Source organism: Myotis brandtii, unplaced genomic scaffold (assembly GCF_000412655.1).
Source record: "Myotis brandtii unplaced genomic scaffold, ASM41265v1 scaffold59, whole genome shotgun sequence".
NCBI classification, from domain to species: domain Eukaryota; kingdom Metazoa; phylum Chordata; class Mammalia; order Chiroptera; family Vespertilionidae; genus Myotis; species Myotis brandtii.
The window spans coordinates 4,149,301-4,169,522 of NW_005370223.1; the positions used below are offsets into that span (position 1 = coordinate 4,149,301).

Here is a 20,222-nt window from a genome sequence, read left to right on the forward strand (position 1 = left end):
GGGCACATCATAGCAACCGGTTGTTCTGGTCGTTCTGCCATAACTGTTGCTTAGGCTTTTATTATATAGATACTACTGGGATATTGATTGGAATTGTGTTAAATCCATAGATCAATTTGGGGAGAACTGGCATTTTTATTATGTTAAGTCTATGAGTCCATAAATATGTTATGCGTATGGTAGGTCTCTCCATTCACTTAGGTCTTTTTCAATTTTTAATTAGCAGTTTGTAGTTTGCATCATGTAGATCCCATACATGTTTTATTAGATTTATACCTTAGTATTTGTTTTATTTGGAGCTATAATAAATGTTATTTTTGTTTTAAATTCTTTATTTCAATTGCACATATCTAGTTTATAAAAACCTAATTGATTTTTGTCTGGTGGTCTTGTATTCTAATATCTTGCCAAATTCACTTATTAATTCTAAGAGTTTTCTGTAGATTCTGCGGAGTTTTCTACATGGGCAATCATATCATTTGTAAATAGACATTTTATTTCTTTGTTTTCAATTTTCATGCTACTTAATTATTGGTTGGTTGGTTGGTTGGTTGGCTTATTGCCTTGTTACATTGGCTGGGATTTCTATTGTTATGTTGAGCATGAGTAGTGAGAATGTATATCTTTGCCTAGTTTCTGATCTTAGGGGAAAAGCATTCAATCCTTCATGAGTTAAGTATGATGTTAGTGATATTTCTCCTCTATTTGATAGTTTACTAAGAGTTCTTATCATAAATGGATATTGGATATTGAATTTTTTAACTTTTTCTGCATCAATTGATATGATCATGTTTTTTTTTCTTTTTGTTTTGTAAACTGTTAATATCATTACATTGATTGAATTTCCAATATTGAAACAACCTTATAGTCCCAGGATAAACCTCTCTTAGTTGTGCTATATTATTAGTTATATATTTTGCTGGATTTGATTTCTAAATTTTTTGAGAATTTTTATATCTCCTATTTTATTGTCTTTGTCTGGTTTTCGTATCAGGAATGATGATTTCATGAAATGAGGAAAATTCTCTGCTCCTCTGTTTTCTGTAGCACAAGAGAATGAAGAAAAAAGGAAGCAGTGAGGGATTTTTATAAACCCACTGTGCATTAGGAATTTCCTTCCCATTTCCGGAAGCCAGAAATACAGGGTTTCTCTGGTACTTCATATTTCTGCATCCTATGCGCACTTCTCTACTACTCCCTATTTCTGCACTCAATGCCCCACCTTTAGTCCAGGCTGAGGAATACGGGAGGAGAAATGAGAAACTCACCCCCATTTTGGTGGTATTTTGAAATCTAGCCCTCTCCAGTCTACCTGTTACTATTTACTTTTCAGAGCCCTCAAGTAGCTGCTTTGTGGTTTTATAGCTGTATTCTCTCCAGATTTTGTAGCTGCATAGAGTGGCAGAGACAGGGTTTCATCTTTCCCAGAACCTTGAAATAATTTCCAAAGAGAGGGAATTGGCAACTAACAAAGAGATGTTTTTGCTTTGGGGAAAAAAAAAATAAAAGAAACAGGCAAATATTCCTAAGTTTTTTAAAGTCCATTATGCTCACATTAGAAACTGGAAATATCATGAGGGTAAATATGCATATGGAATTGGTATTAGTTTTCTTTTGATGCATAATAAATTACCACGAATAGTACTGGCTTACAGCAACACAAACGTATTACTCCGCAGTCCTGTAGGTGAGAAGTCCTAGTGGGTTCAGCTGGAGTCACTGCTCAGAATCTCACAAGGCCGAAATCAGGGTGTCAGCTGGGCTGGCTCTAATCGGAAAGCTCCAGGGAAGGATCCACTTTCAAGCTCATTCCATTTGTTTCTATAATCCAACTTCTTCTGTTTGTAGGACTGAAATCCCAAATTCCGTGTCAGCTGTTGGCCAGGGTTTCCCTCATCTCTAGGGCTACCCATTCCTTCTACATAATCCCCACCGTCCTCACAGCAGCAATGATATGTAATAGAGCCTTCTCCTCCAGATCTCTCTGACTTGCCCTTCTGCCTCCTTCGTGTGCCTTTTAAAGGACTCCTGTAATTAGATCAGTCCTTCTGGATAGGCTCTGTGTCCTAAATTCAACTGACCTGGGATATTTATCACAACTATAAATCCCTTTATTGCACAGCAGTATCTGGATTAGTGTTTGATTCAATAACCAGGTGACAGGAATCGTGGGGCAAAAAGTCATCTTGGAGTTCTGCCTGGCACAGAACCAGCTGAGAATGTTTTGGAGGGCTCCAGAATGATGTGACCAAACCTACTACCTCAGGTTGCGTTTCAGGCCCGGTGCTAAGTATCAAAGATGAAAAATGTGTGCTCACAGATCTTCTTAATTGGTGGGAGATATAATCTCATGTAAAATGCTTGTGCTGGGGCAGTTTTACAGATCAAGTTCTTAGAGAAAATGCTGAGCAATATCCTATAGATTAAGTGTTAGACAAAGAAAGGGTACATTCTAAAGGAGTAACATGAGCAAAGGCCTAATAGTGACTACATGGTTTGGTGGACGTTGGTTCTATAAACTCCGTGTTATTTCTGAAATTTTAAAGTATGAAGAAGACATGGCTGTATCTAAGGAAAAGTAGGGCTTTTTTTTTTCATTCTAAGGAGCTTGATCTTTTATTCCAAAAGGAAAGAAGAGCCATTAAAGAGGTTTATGCAGGAGTGAGCCAATCAGGATTGCATTAGACATAAATCATTTGGAAATACATGGGAAGCTAGATTGACCGGAATCAGTCTAGACAGAGAAACCATTTAGGAGGCTTTATAATAGCTGAACAATATCAAAGGCTTGGAGGAAAGAAATGGCGAGTAACAGGAATGCTGAGAAAAGGGAATTGAATTCAAGTAATATTTTGGAAGTAAAATTGACAGAACTTAATCAGTGAGTGAATTTGGACCGGGAAAAGAGGGAATTAAATAAGTCTAAAGTCAGATTTCTATAACAACTGACTCCACATAAATACAAAGGGTTGTAAGAAAATATTACGAACAACTATATGCCAACAAATTGGACAATTGGGACTAAATGGATAAATTCCAGGAAGCATGCAATCTTCCAAAACTGAATCAGGAAGAATCAGAGACTTTGAATAGACAAATTACAGCTAGTGAAATTGGACCAGTAATTAAAATAAACAACTTCCAACAAACAACTCCCAACAAACAAAAGTCCTGAACCAGATAGCTTCACAGGTTAATTTTACCAAACTTTCAGAGAACTGAGACCTATCCTTCTCAAACCATTCCAAAAAATTCAAGAGGAAGGAAGACTCCCAAGCTCATTTTATGAGGCCAACATTATTCGAATTCCAAAACCAGAAAAAGAAATTACAAAGAAAGAAAATTAAAGGCCAATATCCCTGATGAGCATAGATGCTAAAATCCTCAACAAAATATTAGCAAACCAGATCCAACAATGCATTAAAAACATCATAAATCATGATCAATTGGGATTTATTCTGGGGATGCAAGGTTGGTACAACATCTGCAAATCAATATATGTGATACACCATGTAAACAAAATGAAGGATAAAAATCACATTATCATATCAGTAAGATGCAGAAAAAGCATTTGGTAAAATCCAGCACCCATTTATGATAAAAACTCTCAGCAAGGTGGGAATAGAGGGAACATATCTCAATGTAATAAAGGCCATATATGACAAACCCACAACCAACATTATACTCAATGGGCACAAAACTAAAAGCATTTCTGTTAAGATCAGGAAAAAGACAGGGATGTCCATTTTCACCACTCTTATTCAACATAGTCCTGGAAGTCCTAGCCGCAGCAATCAGACAAGAAGAAAACATGAAAAGCATCCAAATTGGAAAGTCATTATTTGCAGATCAATTGACACCAAAAGCCCACACAAAATAATAGGTATATTTATTTCACAAATATTAAAATTGTGCTGCAAATGATACCACCAAATTAACTGCAAAGACAATCCACAGAACTAGAGAAAATATTTGCAAATCCTATATCTGATAGGGACTTGTATCCAGGATTATAAAAACCTCAGACAATTCAATAATAAAAAGACTAATGACTTAATTTAAGAATGAGCAAAGGATGTGAATAGACATTTTTCCAAGAATATATGCAAATGGCCACTAAGCACATGAGTAAATGTTCAACATCATTACTCATTAGGAAATACAACTGGAAATCACAATGGAATGCCACTTCACACCACCTAGGATGGCCGTAATCAAATATGACCTAGAGTTCCACTCCTAGGAAGATATCCGATGGAAATGAAAAAGTCCACAAAAAAGTTGCACATGAGTGTTCATAGCAGTCAAAAAGTAGAAACAACCCGCATGTCTATCAGCTGATGATGGATAAACAAAATGTGGTGTCCCCGTTTGATGAAGTCTTACTCAGCCACAAAAAGGAGTGAAGTACTGATGATACATGTTTCAATATGAATGGGCCTTGAAAGCATATCCGAAAGAGACCAGACATAGAGGGCCAGAGACTGTATGATTCCATTTGTGTGAAATGTCCAGAGCAGGCAACTGTGTAGAGACGGAAATTCAAGTAGTGGTTGCTGGGGCTGGAGGCAGGGAATGGAGGGGAGTGACTGCTACATGGTACGAGATTTCGTGTGTATATGATGGTGATTATGTTTGGGAATTATATGGTGGTGATTCTTGTGCAGCCTTGTGAGTATACTAAAAATCATTGAATTGTATACTTTAAGAAGGTAAATTGTACGATATGTCAGTTATATGTCAACAAAACGTTTTTTAAAGGGTAATTCCTTTAAGTTCGGATATTTTTTCCTGTTTAAAAAATATGGGAGCAGGGAACTTTTTAATATTGCAGTCAGGTGACTCAGAGGTCTAGTGAAAAGCTGGAGTCTCAGAGTTTTGCCAGCCCTGATTAAAGAAACCCAAGAGAAGGCACACTTGCAAGGGGCAGTGCCCTGAGGGAGCCTGGGTAGCCAGGAGGAAACCCATGGGTGCTGATGCCCAAGAAAGGTGAGAGGAGGTCCTCCTTATGAAGAAAGATGTAGATAATGAAATTATTAATAAGGACTATTAACTTTAGCTGCTTAATTACTTTGCTCTTCCTAGCTTCATCTGGGATTATGTCTTGTATTATCTCTTCAGGCTCCAATGAAAAGAACACTTGTTAGATTCAGTTAAACTCAAATATTGGTTGAACAGATACATAGGCGAGACACACTATGCTAGTCCTTGGACATAAAGGTGTATGACATACTCTGCCTTCACGATGCTTATGGTCTTATGTCTTATTGATAATGAAAACATAAAGACACTGAAATAAGGCAAACACAGAAATATTAGGACTATTAGTTTTAATGTCTGGCAGCTAAGTGGCAGATAAGGACAACTTCTGGTATATGATACATGTAAAATGGACTATAGGTTTTAAGAAATCTCAGTCTACCCATGATGAGGTATTTGAAATGTTATCAATGCAAAATATATGGGGAAAGATGTAGGGAGTCTTCTGGTTTGCAGCAGGCCACAAGGAGAAGCAAACATTTTCTGCATATACTTGATAAGAGAATGGTAGGGAGGCTACTTCACTTAGTCAGTCGGACACATATTGTTGATACCAGTATTTGTGTTAAACTTTGTGCTGGATACTAGGGGGAGTCCTTTTGCCTTGGAAGAAGGGATGCCAGTCGTAGTACCAAACTGGAAAGGCTGCTTCATTTAGCCTTGGTTGAGAGGGCAAAGTAGATGTGTGGCCTTGATTCTGTCAGGAGCAGGGAGTCACATGGATTAGGCAGGAATTCGGGCATGGAAGTAGCCCAGGGAAAGTGTTCTTCAAGTAACTACACAGAAAGAATAGTTAGGTGATTAGTAAAAGGATGACAACATCTGGCATTCTAATGAGTCCACAATACAGATGTTGGGAACTTCAATAGGAACTTGACGGGAAGTAAAGGCTTATATTCAGTAAGAGAGCTTCAGTAATTTTTTTTTTAATCTTTTTCAATTCTATAGCTGACATCAACTTGGATATATCAAAGCCTTTGAAAGCAAACCTGAGTTTTACCAAGCTGGATCAGATCAACCATTTTTTAAAGAAGATCAGAAGTGCACACGGCAACGAGACTTCGGCGCCATCGGACACCGTGCGGCTTAAGGATGAGCTCCCAGCCTCCAAATGTTACCGTGGGAAGTTGTCTAAATCCAAAGTTCATGGTGATGCAGCACGAAAGGTTCCATTTCGGGAAAACATGTGGAGAGCTGTTTCCTGCTTTCAAAAAATTTCTGTCCATACTACTCAGATTGTGGTCGCCATGGAAACTGTCCCCCATCCTAACAAGCCTTGCCTGTTAGCATCTTTGTCGACCCTCAGTGGAAGCCTGAATGTTAAAGCGGCACAAAAAGTACCTGGTAAGTCACAGGAGAGGGGAGAGGGAGATGACAATGTGACTTGGTACCATCAGGAAATGCATAATGGTGATGATTTATATTATTTGGAGGTTAAAAGTTTTAAGGGCCATCAGAGATGGGATATTTCTGGTTTGTGACCTTATTGTAGAGAAAATTTTATAACAAATCCGTTAAGCGTTTAAGTATTTTAATGTGCTAAACTAACCTGTTCCTTTCCACCTCTTCGGACATGTTCCTGCAAATGTCTTTAAAGCTGTTCATTCCTAAATTTCTGTTCCCTAAAACAGCAGCAGTGGAACAAGGAGAAATGGTTTTACCAGCTGTTAGAGTAGCGGTTGTCAGGGTATGGTCGCAGAACCAGCCGCAGCAGCAGCAGCAGCAGCAGCAGCACCTAAGAACTTGTTAGAAATGCAAATTCTTGAACCCTACTGCTGACCTGCTGAATCAGAAACTCTGGGCATGGAGCCCAGAAGTCTGTGTTGCAAAAGTCATACAGGTGATTCCGGCGCACTGCATTAAGTCCCTGGTAACAGTTTATTTAAAAAAGAGAGATTGCTCTAGTGGCAGGCACAGCAGCAGCAGCAGCAGCACCTGAGAACTTGTTAGAAATGCAAATTCTTGAACCCTACTGCTGACCTGCTGAATCAGAAACTCTGGGCATGGAGCCCAGAAGTCTGTGTTGCAAAAGTCATACAGGTGATTCCGGCGCACTGCATTAAGTCCCTGGTAACAGTTTATTTAAAAAAGAGAGATTGCTCTAGTGGCAGGCATGCTACCCAAAGTGTACTAGAAGTCAGGGTTCAGTTCTGCAAGGACAGGACCATTGCGGATTACCAGGCAGCAGCCCCCGACAAGGAAAAGCCGTGCATGCTGCCCAGCCTAGCAAAGACAGGGAGGTATGGGCCCTGCAACCGGGTGTCCTGGATGGGTGGTGGAGAGGTGAGAAGTTAACAGGCAGTGACATCTACATTTTCCTCTTTTGTTACCATGACTAAATTGTTACGTGCTTCTTCACCCTGAGTCAGAAAGGGTAGGCAGAAGGAATGCACAGAGGGAAGGAAAGGACAAGGTACAGGTGGGAAATAACAGCTTTCAATCACTGGAGCTGCTACTGTGAGAGTTCAGGGCACCGTGCCAGAAATTTTACTTTGAAAGTAAAAGTAGCAAAAGGGAAACATTTTTTCTCACTTTAATTTGCAGGAAAGAATTGGGGGGTAGGGGAGCAAAGTAAATCCTGAAACTATATGCAATGTAGTGGCTTACCAAAAAAAGTAATTAAGTGGCAGCCGGAGACTAACTATAACTTAGTTCCATATAGCAGTTTGGGCACAGTAGTTTAAGAGATAAAGAAAAAGTTTTATAGTCCAGAAGTATGAATTTTAGGCCAAAAAATAGATGATTTATTTCTTTCTCGCCAGAAATATTTGTGACCAAGCCAGCTGAAAGCACTGTATTTTTTTTTTATTGTCTTAAAAGTTAGAAGTGAAATGTAAAGTCCATGGGGCATGAAAGATTATGAAACACTGGGCTACAATATCTGATTTATCCACAAATACATTGCAACCCAGACAACACTGGACCGGTTCCCACACCTTTCCAGTTCTACCTAATCATATAGCAGGGAAAGGCTAGGACTCAACCCGAGTGAGAGTTTAAATGTACTGTGCTCAGTTCTACATCCTTTTCTTTTTTCAGCCTCATTTCTTGTTTTATTTTTTAGCTACTCATATTTTATCCACGTTTAACCATTTGTATGCCATATGCGTCTATAGATGCAAGCGGCAGACCTTTTTAAATTAAATTCAAAATTATCGTGGCAGTTAACTGGTTAATGTGTCTATTCTTGTAAACATCTCTAACATGTCATGAAAATCCTCTCACTGAGCTAGACAAGGTCATAGACTCATTCTGTATTTGTATTTGTTTTTTCCACTCAATCCTAGAAAAACTGCGTACCCTGTAGTGTCTGTAGATGCAAGCGGCAGACCTTTTTTAATTAAATTCAAAATTATCGTGGCAGTTAACTGGTTAATGTGTCTATTCTTGTAAACATCTCTAACATGTCATGAAAATCCTCTCACTGAGCTAGACAAGGTCATAGACTCATTCTGTATTTGTATTTGTTTTTTCCACTCAATCCTAGAAAAACTGCGTACCCTGTTTCTTTTACATTTATGCTTTTTAATCTAGTCAAACACAGAAGTAGCAACTGAACATAAATCATACAACTCTAATTGTGGTATCCAGCAAATGTTCTAAAATAGTTATTTATGTCAGCAAACTAAAACAGTTCTAAGTTAACCATTAAACTGAACAGTTTTATTATGAGAGCATAACGAATACCAAATCGGGTTTCTGTGCATTTCTGCTGAATGGAATGACATGCTCAAACATTTTAAGAAGATAATGTCAGCAAAATAATAATAAATTATAATTAAGTAAAATAAGATTAAGTTCTAGTTTCTGCTGAAGACTAATTTCTAGGAAATTATAACTGAGAGATTACTACATGTTTTTCAAAAAGTGATTCTTAACTAAGCAAAACTTTTTTAAAGTAAAATATAATTTAAGCTTTAAGCGTTAATTTTATTGTGTAGTTGAATATCTTAAAAATCCATGCTTTGGAACTTGGATAAAACACATGTAATTCTTTATTTGAGGTATATTTTTGATAAGTAGTTAAAAGTGATACCCACCAAAAAGAAAAAAAATCTATCAGTTGTCATATTTCTTATTTTTCAAGTGACATCGTTATGCATTTGACCAAAATTTTTATAGTATATCTTTGAGCTCAACAGAGTTAATGTCAAATTTTTATAGTTTGAATCTAATACAGAAATACTTAACTGTGTCTTTGATTTTATAGTTTATATAACTATTGTGACCATCTGCAGCAGCTGCACTTTTCAAATTATTTGCTGAACCAAATTGAGCACAGTGACAAAAGTAGTCATCTCAGATGTACTATTAAACAGAGAAAGAAAAAGGAACAGTGCCTTGGTACAGTATAACCATCTGCTGTACAGATGTTATTGTATAGAATGACATAAGATAAAATAATTGTAGAAAATTTTCATTAAAACCTCAGCAATTTGCACTTGTTTATGCGAATCTGCATAACTCCCCAATGAGACAACACACTTGGGGTTTCTTTGGTTCTCACTCACTTTCTCTTTGATCCTTTTTGATGTGCTGACTTTAATAAACACAGTCAAAAACACTGTGCAAAAACATCATGGAAAAAACTACAAAGGAATAATTATAGCAGCAGAAACTACTCTAATCCCTAACTTACGCAAGCTATTTTTAGTGAAATATTTTTTTTAACACTCTTTATGTGACAATGTTATATAAACAGGGTAAAACGGTCCTTTCCAGATGAGTTTTAATTTAGGAGCTGAAATAGATGTGTAATGCTAGAGGAATCTTATGTTCTAAGGAATATTTAGAGAAACACAATTGAGAATGTGTTGTAGGCATGTTTCCTCACTTCTGAAAGGTACAAAAATACTTCAGTTTGCCTAGTTGTATTTTTTATCATTTAACTGTCATAAATTTAGGGGAAGTGCATAGGAAAAGGGAATAATAAAAAAGTAAAGGGGGAAAGTTAGTTTTCTTCCCAAGACATTGTCAATACATTTAAATCTGAAATGTTTTTATATTCATTTACTGGTTTTTACAATGAAAGATATACTGATTACTCACTGAAATGTGTTCATTGTTTGAAACAAAATGAAATGGTTAAATATTTTCCACTTTAAAAAAAATCTAGGAGTTTTCCTTAGTTTCCTGTACTGTTCTGCAATCCTCAACTATGAGAGTTTCAAGGGACTTGATTTTTTTAAATTCCACCTGCAGATGCTAGTGTAACAGTGACTTATAATAACTTAACTTGTATTTCTGCTAGAATACTTACATTCTTCCATATGTCTTTGGGAAAGGGGCCCTAAAGTTGATTTTAGTAGACATAATACTTGTATTTTAAAAGTTGGTGTATAATATCACAAAAAATACCTACGACTGTATTATCAATAACAAAATGAATCTCACTTAGAAATTATATCTTATTTTCGGAATCGTGTTAAGGCAGATAATATTTCTTCTGCTCTCCATGAAATCCATCCCATTCTGTAGTATGTTTTTTTAAAAAACAGCCACCTTTCCCCCCACGCATACACACACAACACAGTCTTTTTTGCCGTTTGAAGCGTGTCTTTTTTGAGAAGCCATGAGTATGTAGCTATAAATCCTGGATAGCAGTGTAGCACTTTCCACAGGCAGGGAGGGAAGGAGCTGCAGACTTCTGCTCCCCTTGTCAGAGTAAATTATGGCTCTATTAGGGCGGCACTCCTTAGATTTCAGCAACAAGGGCGCACAATTCAGGCTGTGAAATAGCCTTACTGTAGGCTTCCTTGCTCTTTCACGGGGGCACTTAGATTAGCAATCTCCATGTAAAGTAAGGAAAAGGGAAATAGGGAATGAACAAAGGGTTAGGGGAGGAGCCTAAGTGAGGCCATCTTGTTTGACATTTTAGTCAGAAATGGGAAGAGCTGCAAGCATCCCTTTCCAAAGGGACTTTTCATCCACGCAGAAAGCCATGAGTTGAACTCCTAGTCAGAGAGCTATGGTTTAAACAACTTTCGCTGCCCCTGCCTCTGTCATCCAGATGTACTTATCTCTGTGTATAAACAAAAACGGGGAAAAGCATAACCATATTATTTTTCACATATACAAATGCCTCCTCTCATGTTCACTGAATTCAGGACCAATAAAATATAAAGAACCTAAAGTTCCTTTTCATGTACTGAAAAGTGAAACCGGGCCATTAATTGCGGAAAGTGGAGCTCCAGCTTTTCATTCCAGTTAGCTGGATCTCCAGAGGACACGCTCTCAAGGCGTTGTCAGCACCAGTGGATGCTCCGGAGATGTCGGGAAGCCGAGGGGAAGTAAAGCATCCAATTAGATATGACTGCCTAAGAGAATCCGTTCCATAACAAGCCATTTACAACACCCCAAAGACTTTTGTCACTTTTACAAAGAAATGGTGCTTCTTCCCAATGCCTGAACCATAAGAAATGAATTCTTTGACAGGCAGAGCCAGAGGACAGACCTGACCTGAAGCAGCCACTGAGGGTTGAAGTGGAAGCACAGCTGGTCAGCAGCCAGATGGGCCACTCACCAACCTGAGTGAATATTGGGTGTGGGCACCAGGGTCTTGTCATTTCTGACACTGTCCCAAGTAGCTTAAACCCAACCCTGGAGGGAAGGTGGAGACCTCATTGGGTGTATAACATCTGGGATTTTATTTGTCATTTTGGCAAACTTCACAAGCGCAAAAGAAAGAGTAAAAGGGGATTATCTTGACAATGAAATGAGTTACTGAATCTTGTGATAATGAAAAGCAGAGGAATTCTAATGCCTTTCTATAGTCCCTGAGGTAGAGGTGCGTTTATAGTTTTGCAGAAGTAAAATGTAGGCAGGCAGAACAGATGGCCTAGAGTCCAGGAAACACGACACCCTCATCCCAGGACCGAGTACCACTATTAATCCTGCTCTGATTCCCTCCTGTTACTTTATAACAAGCTCAAAGTTGCTACTGATGAACTGGCATGTCCGTCCATTTTTACTCTTAAATTACCTCTAGAATACTGAGCTTTTTCAACAGTGATATTTTTCTGTGCATAATGGTGAAATGAGACATTTAAAAAATAGAAATTTTGCAAGTTCTGAAAATTGAATGGGAAATAGAAAAAATAAAATTCTCATAACGTTTTTTCAAAATAATGTCCCATATTATTTTCCTAACCTAGTGGGAAATAAAAAACATAAATATGTAAGATACTCCCTTGGGGAGTAAGTCTTTTGTCCTCTTCTCAGAAATCCTACACGGTGGGGGAAAAAATCCCAACAAATGAACTTTATTCTCCTTGCTGTAATTTTTATCATAATATAATATTAGACATAATTCTGGAGAATATAAGCAATATTAACACTACTATGTTAGAATGATCTTTTTCACATCTTCAAAAAGAGAGGTGAGAAGTTAAGAAGGTTTGATATTTAAAAAACAACCACCCACTAGTGGATACACGCTGTCCAGGAATGCTTAGATTGTCACTAGTCTCTTGTTTAACCAGATTATGTTAGTGCAGGCTCATACATCTTTCATTCGGGATGCTTATGTTTTTCTGTGATAAGGATTTATGCATTTTAAGTGTTATGTGATTATTGTTCTTCATGTACATTTTTGTTTTAGTGCTGTGTGGTTACTATCACTGTTTTGGATTCCAGTGGGAAGCCTTATAACAGATAGGAGTGTAACTGCAGACATTTAGAAGACACCCGCTGGGTTGAGTGTCTGATGTGTTAATTTCCAGGTTGCATGGAAAGTAAAAACCATGTAGTACACAGCCAGCCAGGCTGTGGAGCGCTGTCCTGTGCTGTGGTGGGTGAATGTGATGTACCTGCCCAGCCATCCGAGGGGGTGAGCTCCTCTCACAGAGATAACCATCTCTGACTTTTTCTTCTGATTCATCACCGACCTGAACTCCATTTGAACCTTGTTAGACAAAAAACAAGCAGAATTCCTGGCCCAAGCTATAAAATATAATTAAGCCCTTTTGAAATGATGTGTAAAAGAACATTGCTGTGCCCCCACTTATAACCACTACCACCACCACAACCAATAAAGTTAAATCAAGCACTGCCTGTAATGGATTAAAATAATAAATGTTCCTGGATTTCAGTGTTTGAAGTACTTGAAGAAAACAGGCTCCCAGCAGCCCGGGTAGCTGAATGCAGGAGAGACATTTATTAATGACGAGTTCAAGGGTTTGGCCTGTTTAAGATCATTACTTTCTGTTTACCATGGGTTACACATCTCTTATATTTTTACACAGCCCACATGTGTCCACATGCAATAATGAAAGCTTTTTTTTTTCACCAAAGAATTGTTAATTGTGTAAATGTGGTTCTCGTGGGGAATATGAAGTCTTCATAAGACTCTGCTCTGTTCTAATGAGAAATCCAGGACCGTGGCTACAGTCTTCCAAGTGTATCCCCCTTCAGATCTTGTCTCCAGCTAAATTACTCTATTCCTTCCTATTGTTTTAGTTACCAAATTTCAGACTTGATCTAGACTGCTAGAAAAATGTTGGCGCCAGGTCATATGTGTTAGAATTGTGTCCCATTGCCCTGGATTTTATGTCTTTAGTACTATAGCAAAAAAAAAAAAAAAGTAGTTTTTATTTCTTTCCTTGTTTTAACGAATGTATGGTAAAGAATCATTTCTCTAGATTTAGATACATTTGGGGGGAGAAAAGACAACTGATAAAAATTTCTTATGTACATATATTAAACAGAATGTTCCTTGGGCAGGAGAAAAACGGACCTTTTAGACAACAGAAATGCTATGAATTAACATGAAGTTATCTCACTGTGCAAAATCCCATTGGAGAAGAAAGGTTCCAGTCCTGGTAATTAAATGCTAGAGATCTTTTACTTCACAGCTTCTCCTCTGCATCCTTGGTAGCACCGTGTAGGTTAGTATTTGGAGAAATGGACAAAAATTGTTATAGCCCCCAGCACTGGGACTATGGAAAAAGAGAGGGTTAGAAGTAAGTCTCTACCCCCCACGCAGCCTGTAGTTTTGCCTGTGGTCACAGCAAATTGCCCTCTCATCCACATAAGCCAGGAGGCTGTTTGCTAGGAAAGATTCTGGCAAAGCACCCCAGTCAGTGATGAGTGGCTGAAGACACATCTTAGATGTTCTGTTGCTCTCTGGCCAGGCCCCTGGACCTGTAGGCTATGTTGGCACAACATACCGAGGCCGTGTAAAACAGCTGGGGACAGGAAAAAGCATTTATTCACAACCGTATTACCAACTGGAAAAATGAAATTACTAAGAGCTAACTAACAGCAGCAGTTTTTATAAGGCAAGATGGTGCTGGAAGGAGGCAGAGGGAATCTAAATCCCGGCCCCGGCAGTTGGTTGTGGTAAAAGTTACAATTCCGCTAATTTCCAAAATGAAGGCAAAAATATTTAATTCACAGGGCTGTTGAGAACATCAGGCGAGATAATGTATGTAGGGTATTCTACACATTCCTTGGTACAAATTTATTATGTTCCTCAATAAATATTGGTGTTTTGGTTTTTTTATCTTCCTCCCCAACTCAATCACACCAGTGAATGATGAGGGCATAGATCAGTAAATTTTAGAGCCGGAAGTTACCTTAAAGATCTTCCTTTTCTTTATCAAGAACCCTTTTTATTCTTTCCCTCATGGGCCTCATGATCCAACCAAACTGCATTTAGGATTACATAGCTAACACGGCTATACCTGCCTGTGATACGACTCCAACCAAAAGTAAAGCTTCAGTACACCTCCTCAGCCCTGTCTCAGACAAATCTGTGATTTCTTTTACCTCTCTGAAATACTGAAAAAGCTTCATGGACCTGAAGCTTTTATGATGTGGAACTCCCTAAGTGTCAAAGAACCCTGGGTTGAGGCCACCTGAGCTAGCCCTAATCCCTCACTGAGTTAGGAGTGGAGCAGTTAGCCAGGGGTATGCTGAGGCAGTCTGGTCTTTCTGCTGCACCAGTCCTTACAGCCTCGATTGTGTAGATCCAGACCAGTTTCTAAGCCGTTGCAGTAGGTTACTTAGCAAGTCATTTTGCTTTCAACATTGTTAAGATAAGTTTATACCAATTCTTCCATTCACGTGACTTACTCTTTAAAAAATTAATTCACTGGCAGTTTCCTAATGTAATTACACTAACCAGCTATTGTATTCATCTGAGAACCTATGGAGTGTGTATTTGCTGCTGTTCTTTCCTCTCTGGAAAGGTTGTCATACACTTTCCAATATGCACAGTCCGACCTGCCAGTCTGGGTGTTTTTTAAACATGGACACATGATCCAATCAAGTTTTATTTTTCTAATAAACTGACACAACTGTAAAAACAGTGAGCATGGTGGCAGATTGGAGGGGAAGAAAGAAGCAAAGCATACCCTCTACACCCTTTGGTATTTTTAGTTTGGTTTTTCTAGGATCCGAATGTTTTAAAACATTTCTCAAAAAATACCTTTTCCAGACAGGGCCAAGTATAAATAGCCAACTCAGCAGACATTTTCATCTTTCATGAGTAGTTCTCCCTTTCTTAATGTGAAAGGGGAAAAAAAAATTCTATTTCTGCTACTTATCATTTTCCTATGTTCAAAGGAAAGGTTTGGATTAGTCTAGGGTCCATTGAGGCCTTGGTGGGCTTCCCTGGAGACTGAAAGCCCACTCGTGAGAAATCATTAGATGCCTTGGAGAGGGACATGTTAGCAGGTAGACCAGCCATTTGGACTCTCATTTTGATGGCCAGCATCCCTTTCAGCTCGTATCCATTGTAATTCCGACAGCTTTATGGTTTGTTCATATACTGATCTTATCCTATACTTTAGTTTATTACTAGGTATAATTATATAGGCTTATTATAAAATATAGTGTAACTAAAAAGGATCTGACCAACTTACATATTCTGATCAAGCAAGGTGTGTTTTTTTCCATGGTTAAAATACCCACGTGCTATTTTTATGTGTTTCAACATAATTAGTTGAAGGAATTAGAAAAGATTTCCAATTGTCTCTTTATGGACCATATTTACAAAAACCTTTTTCTAGTCATCTAGTCACTTCTGGTCATGGTTTCATGGATCGTACGGATAAAAAGTTTTCTTCCTTACTTTCAGAGGCATCGTGATGCTTCGCTGTTGTGCAAATCGACTTGTGGATGTATCTAACACATGTTTGCTGGTTTTCTGGTAGCCTCAGATTACTTCCAGCTGGATTAAAAAAAAATACCTGGACATGCTTTGCTAGCACATGTCATCATGGAGTGCTCTTTCTAATGACATACAGAAGCTTGATTCCAAGTGCGTTTTGCACAGTCAGCATGGAAATGCAGGAGCCTTACTGAGGTCTAGGAGAGACGATGATGTAGCGCTGGCAGCGCTCTGTAAACATTCTCCAAAACAAGTGGTTTGCATTTATTAGTCTTCTGAAGGAGTATTTTAAAGGTCACGAAACTATTAGTTCCTTGAACTAAATTTTTACACTCAGTGAAAAGTATGTCAGTGTGCAAGCAAAGCAAGATTATTTCTGTTTATCACACCAGTTGTTTCTGAAATTACTTCTCAATGTTGCTACACCTCATTTACTTTAATTAAATATCTGCCATTAGTTTTCTAGAGCTGAAATTAAAAATATAAACACAGATTTTTGAAACAAGCCAATGGAAAAATCAGGCAGAAAAGCATTCTGTGGAATGGAAGGAGGTAGAGGGAAGAGGTTATACACTGGGTCAAAATGACCTGAACACACAGTCATTAAGTGCAGTGTTGGGTCCTGGGTAGGATCCTGGAATCGGAACGGGACATGAGAGGAGAAACTGGTGAAATTCAAACAAGGTGTCTAAATTACTTAGTTGTTTTGCATTGATGTTAATGTACTGGCTCTCGAGAATCATGCTATCATAAGTTGTTAAATTAACATTAAGGGAAGCTGGGTGAAGGATATCGAAGTTGAAAGCTGTCAACTTTGCTGAAAGCCTAACATTATTGCAAAATTAAAAGTTCTTAAAAATGGCCTGATCAGAGGTTAAGTAATTTTAATGATATTCCTGCTTTTAAAGGATAACTGATCATTTTCAATCTTATACTTTCACAGCATATTTCTTTAATATTTTCCTTCTCTCATTTTTGGAAATTTAGGGGGGAAAGTAAAAGTACAGAAAATGTAACGCATAACACATCAAACACCTGTATACTCACCAGCTAGAACAAAGGTAAACATTTTGTCATTTACACATAGGCAGAGAGAGATAAAACTTCACAAAATTACCCAGTCTTCCCCAGTGTTCCAGTGCCAAGAAGATAGCTCTTCTTAATTTTTACACGTAGCCACTTTGTCCAACTCTGCGTGAATTCATTCAGAAGAACATACGTGCTGGAACTGCTGCCATTTATACCAGATTTTGAATGTATAAGTATCCCGCTTAAGAACTCAGTATTCTCAGTGGCCCTGGGCGTATGTGTGGGGTGATATATAAAATGCGATTCATTTTATCCCAGTGAAGATACTTAGCATGTTTCCTGATTAAGAAAGAAAGGAGGGGATGGTGTCCCACAGGCCAGCTTCTCACAGAGTGAGAGCAAGGGAAAGGGAGAATTAACAGCCTGCCATGCGTCCCAGGGATTATTTTCATATTTTGTGGTAAAAATGTGAAGTTTGGTTTACCATTTATAAATTGCCCCTATAAAATTCATAAGTACTCTTTATTATTAAGTGATCACCATAATCTCTTATTATTGGTCACTTAGACCAACGTTAAAGTCACTGAACTAACATGGTTTTCTATTATTTTGTTGTAGGTTTTTTTTTTTAAATCAGGAAATGTTTAAAAGGAATCAGAGACTCTATTTTAAACTTAAAAGCTGTATTTGTGAGTGAACCTTTCTGTGGTTCCCCAGATAACTGGATTCCCTCATGAGGAGCAAAGCCAAGGCAGACTGGTGTGTGTAGCAAGTGTAGGGGGCAGGTAGGCACATGGGGATGAGTTAAATTAGTCTCCAAAGTGATCCACCCCTAATTTCCTTATGGGTGTACGAAACAAAGGACAAGAAAGGTGACAAGACACCAGAAAGGGCACATTGGTATCTATTGGTCATGTGTCTTCTTCATGCACTTAGGCAGTGCCTGTTCCTGTGTGCTCGCATCAAACATTAGCATCTTCAATCCTCAATGCCATGTGTGTGTTTAAACAAGTCTGGGATCAATGCTACTAAACCTGAGATATAGGCAAGTACAAACTGTAAAAAGATTAGAAAAAGTAAATGTAAAGTGAAGAGTAAGCTATTGGGGAAAAGGGTGAAAGGGGAAAGAAAAAAATGGACAGCAACTACACAGACTTAAATAATGGATCAGAATGAAAGAATTGATAGCACATGAAGTGAATTAAAAGAAGCAAGAAAGAATGGGGTTTGTATGATAATAGGGAAGTGTTCATGTCTTTCAACAGTTCACTTGCTTAACAGAGGCAATATTATAAATGTTGTTGGTTGTCTTTTTTTTCCTCTAGTTTTTATTGAGATCTCAAAACTTGAGGCTAACAAATTGCCAAGGAAAAATGTGATGTGAAAGAATACACAAATTATTCACTTTATCTTGGTATATCCAGTAAATGGTAGATAATCAATAAATATTGGTTGAATAATGAATGCCTGCATAAATATCAAGTTGGATATCCACATTTTTTTATTGGGAAAAGCACTTATTTAGGAATTAGGCATGGTTATGGATACTATCATAAAAAACTGTACTTAAAAACATGATAGTAGAGAATTTTACTGAAATAAGACATTAGGGATGGCTTATGTTTTCTTGTAGGAGTTTTATGGTTGTAGGTCTTACATTTAAGTCTGTAATCCATCTTGAATTTAATTTTGTATATGCCATGAGAAAGTAGTCCAGTTTTAATTTTTGCATGTAGCAGTTCAAGATCATTTATTGAAGACACTGTGTTTTCCCAAATGTTTATTCTTGCTTCCTTTATCATAGATTAATTGATCATATATGTGTGGTTTTTTTCTAGTTGTTCTTTTCTAATCCTTTGACTTATACATGTGTTTTTATGCCACTATCATATAATTTTGATTACAATAGTTTTGTAGTACAGTTTGGAATCAGGGAGCATGATACCTTCAACTTTCTTCTTTCTCAAGATTACTTTGTCAATTCTGAATCTTTTGTGATTCAATACATATTGTAGGATTTTTGTTCTAGTTCAGTGAAAAATGCCCTTGATACTTTGAAAGGGATTACATTAAATCTATAGATTGCTTTGGGTAGTATGGACATTTTAACAATATTAATTATTTCAATCTATGAGCACAGTATATCATTCCATTTATTTGTGTCATCTTCACTTTCTTTTATCAGTGTCTTAGTTTGAAGAGTACAGGTCTTTTACCTCCTTGGTTAAATTTACTCCTAGACACTTTATTCTTTTTGATGCAATTGTAAATGGGTGTATTTTCTTTATTTCTCTTTCTGATAGTTTATAAGTGTATATAGAAGTGCAACCAATTTGTATCCTATAAATTTACTGAATTCATTTATTCTAATAGTTTTTTGGTGCAGTCTTTAGAGTATAGTATCATGACATCTGCAAATAGTGACAGTTTTACTTTTTCTTTCTAATTTGGATGCGTTTTATTTCTTTTTCTTGCCCTATTGTTGCAGCTGGGACTTCCAATACTATGTTGAATAAAAGTGGTGAGAAGGCATCCTTGTTTTGTTCCTGATCTTAGAGGAAAAGCTTTCAGCTTTTCACCATTGAGTGTGATGTTAACTGTGGGATTGTCATATATGGCCTTCATTATGTTGAAGTACATTCCCTATACACACGTTGTTAAGAGTTTCTTTTTTATCATAAATGGATGTTGAATTCTGTCAAATGCTTTTTCTGCATCTGTTGAGATGATCATATGATTTTTATTCTTTTTTAAATTTATCATTATTGTTGAGAGTATTATAGATGTCCACCATTTTCCCCCATTGTCCTCCTTCACCCAGTTTCCACCCCATCCCAGACCTTCACCACACTATTATCTGTGGGCTTTGCATATATGCATATGTTTGTTGGTTAATCTCTTCTCACTGCCCTCTTTCTTTCCCTCTGAGATGATTTTTATTCTTCATATTGTTAAAGTGCTATACCACATTGATTGATTTGCAGATGTTGCACCATCCTGTGTCCCTGGAATAAATATCACTTGGTTATGGTGTGTGATC

At 37.6% G+C, this 20,222-nt stretch overlaps 1 protein-coding gene across 5 annotated transcripts in view; it reads left to right on the top strand.

Annotated features, from left to right (window-relative positions):
- VPS13B (vacuolar protein sorting 13 homolog B (yeast)) overlaps nt 1-20,222 on the top strand; it is a 631,834-nt gene that overhangs the window by 459,589 nt on the left and 152,023 nt on the right. For 3 of the 5 annotated variants that reach the window (XM_005879267.2, XM_005879266.2, XM_014550205.1), the window contains exon 35: nt 5,989-6,384. In XM_005879267.2, coding sequence (XP_005879329.1) covers nt 5,989-6,384 — 396 coding nt within the window. Of the gene's footprint in view, nt 1-5,988; nt 6,385-17,140; nt 17,215-18,118; nt 18,212-20,222 lie in introns of those variants that run through there. The other 2 variants (XM_014550206.1, XM_014550207.1) reach the window with 2 other exon arrangements.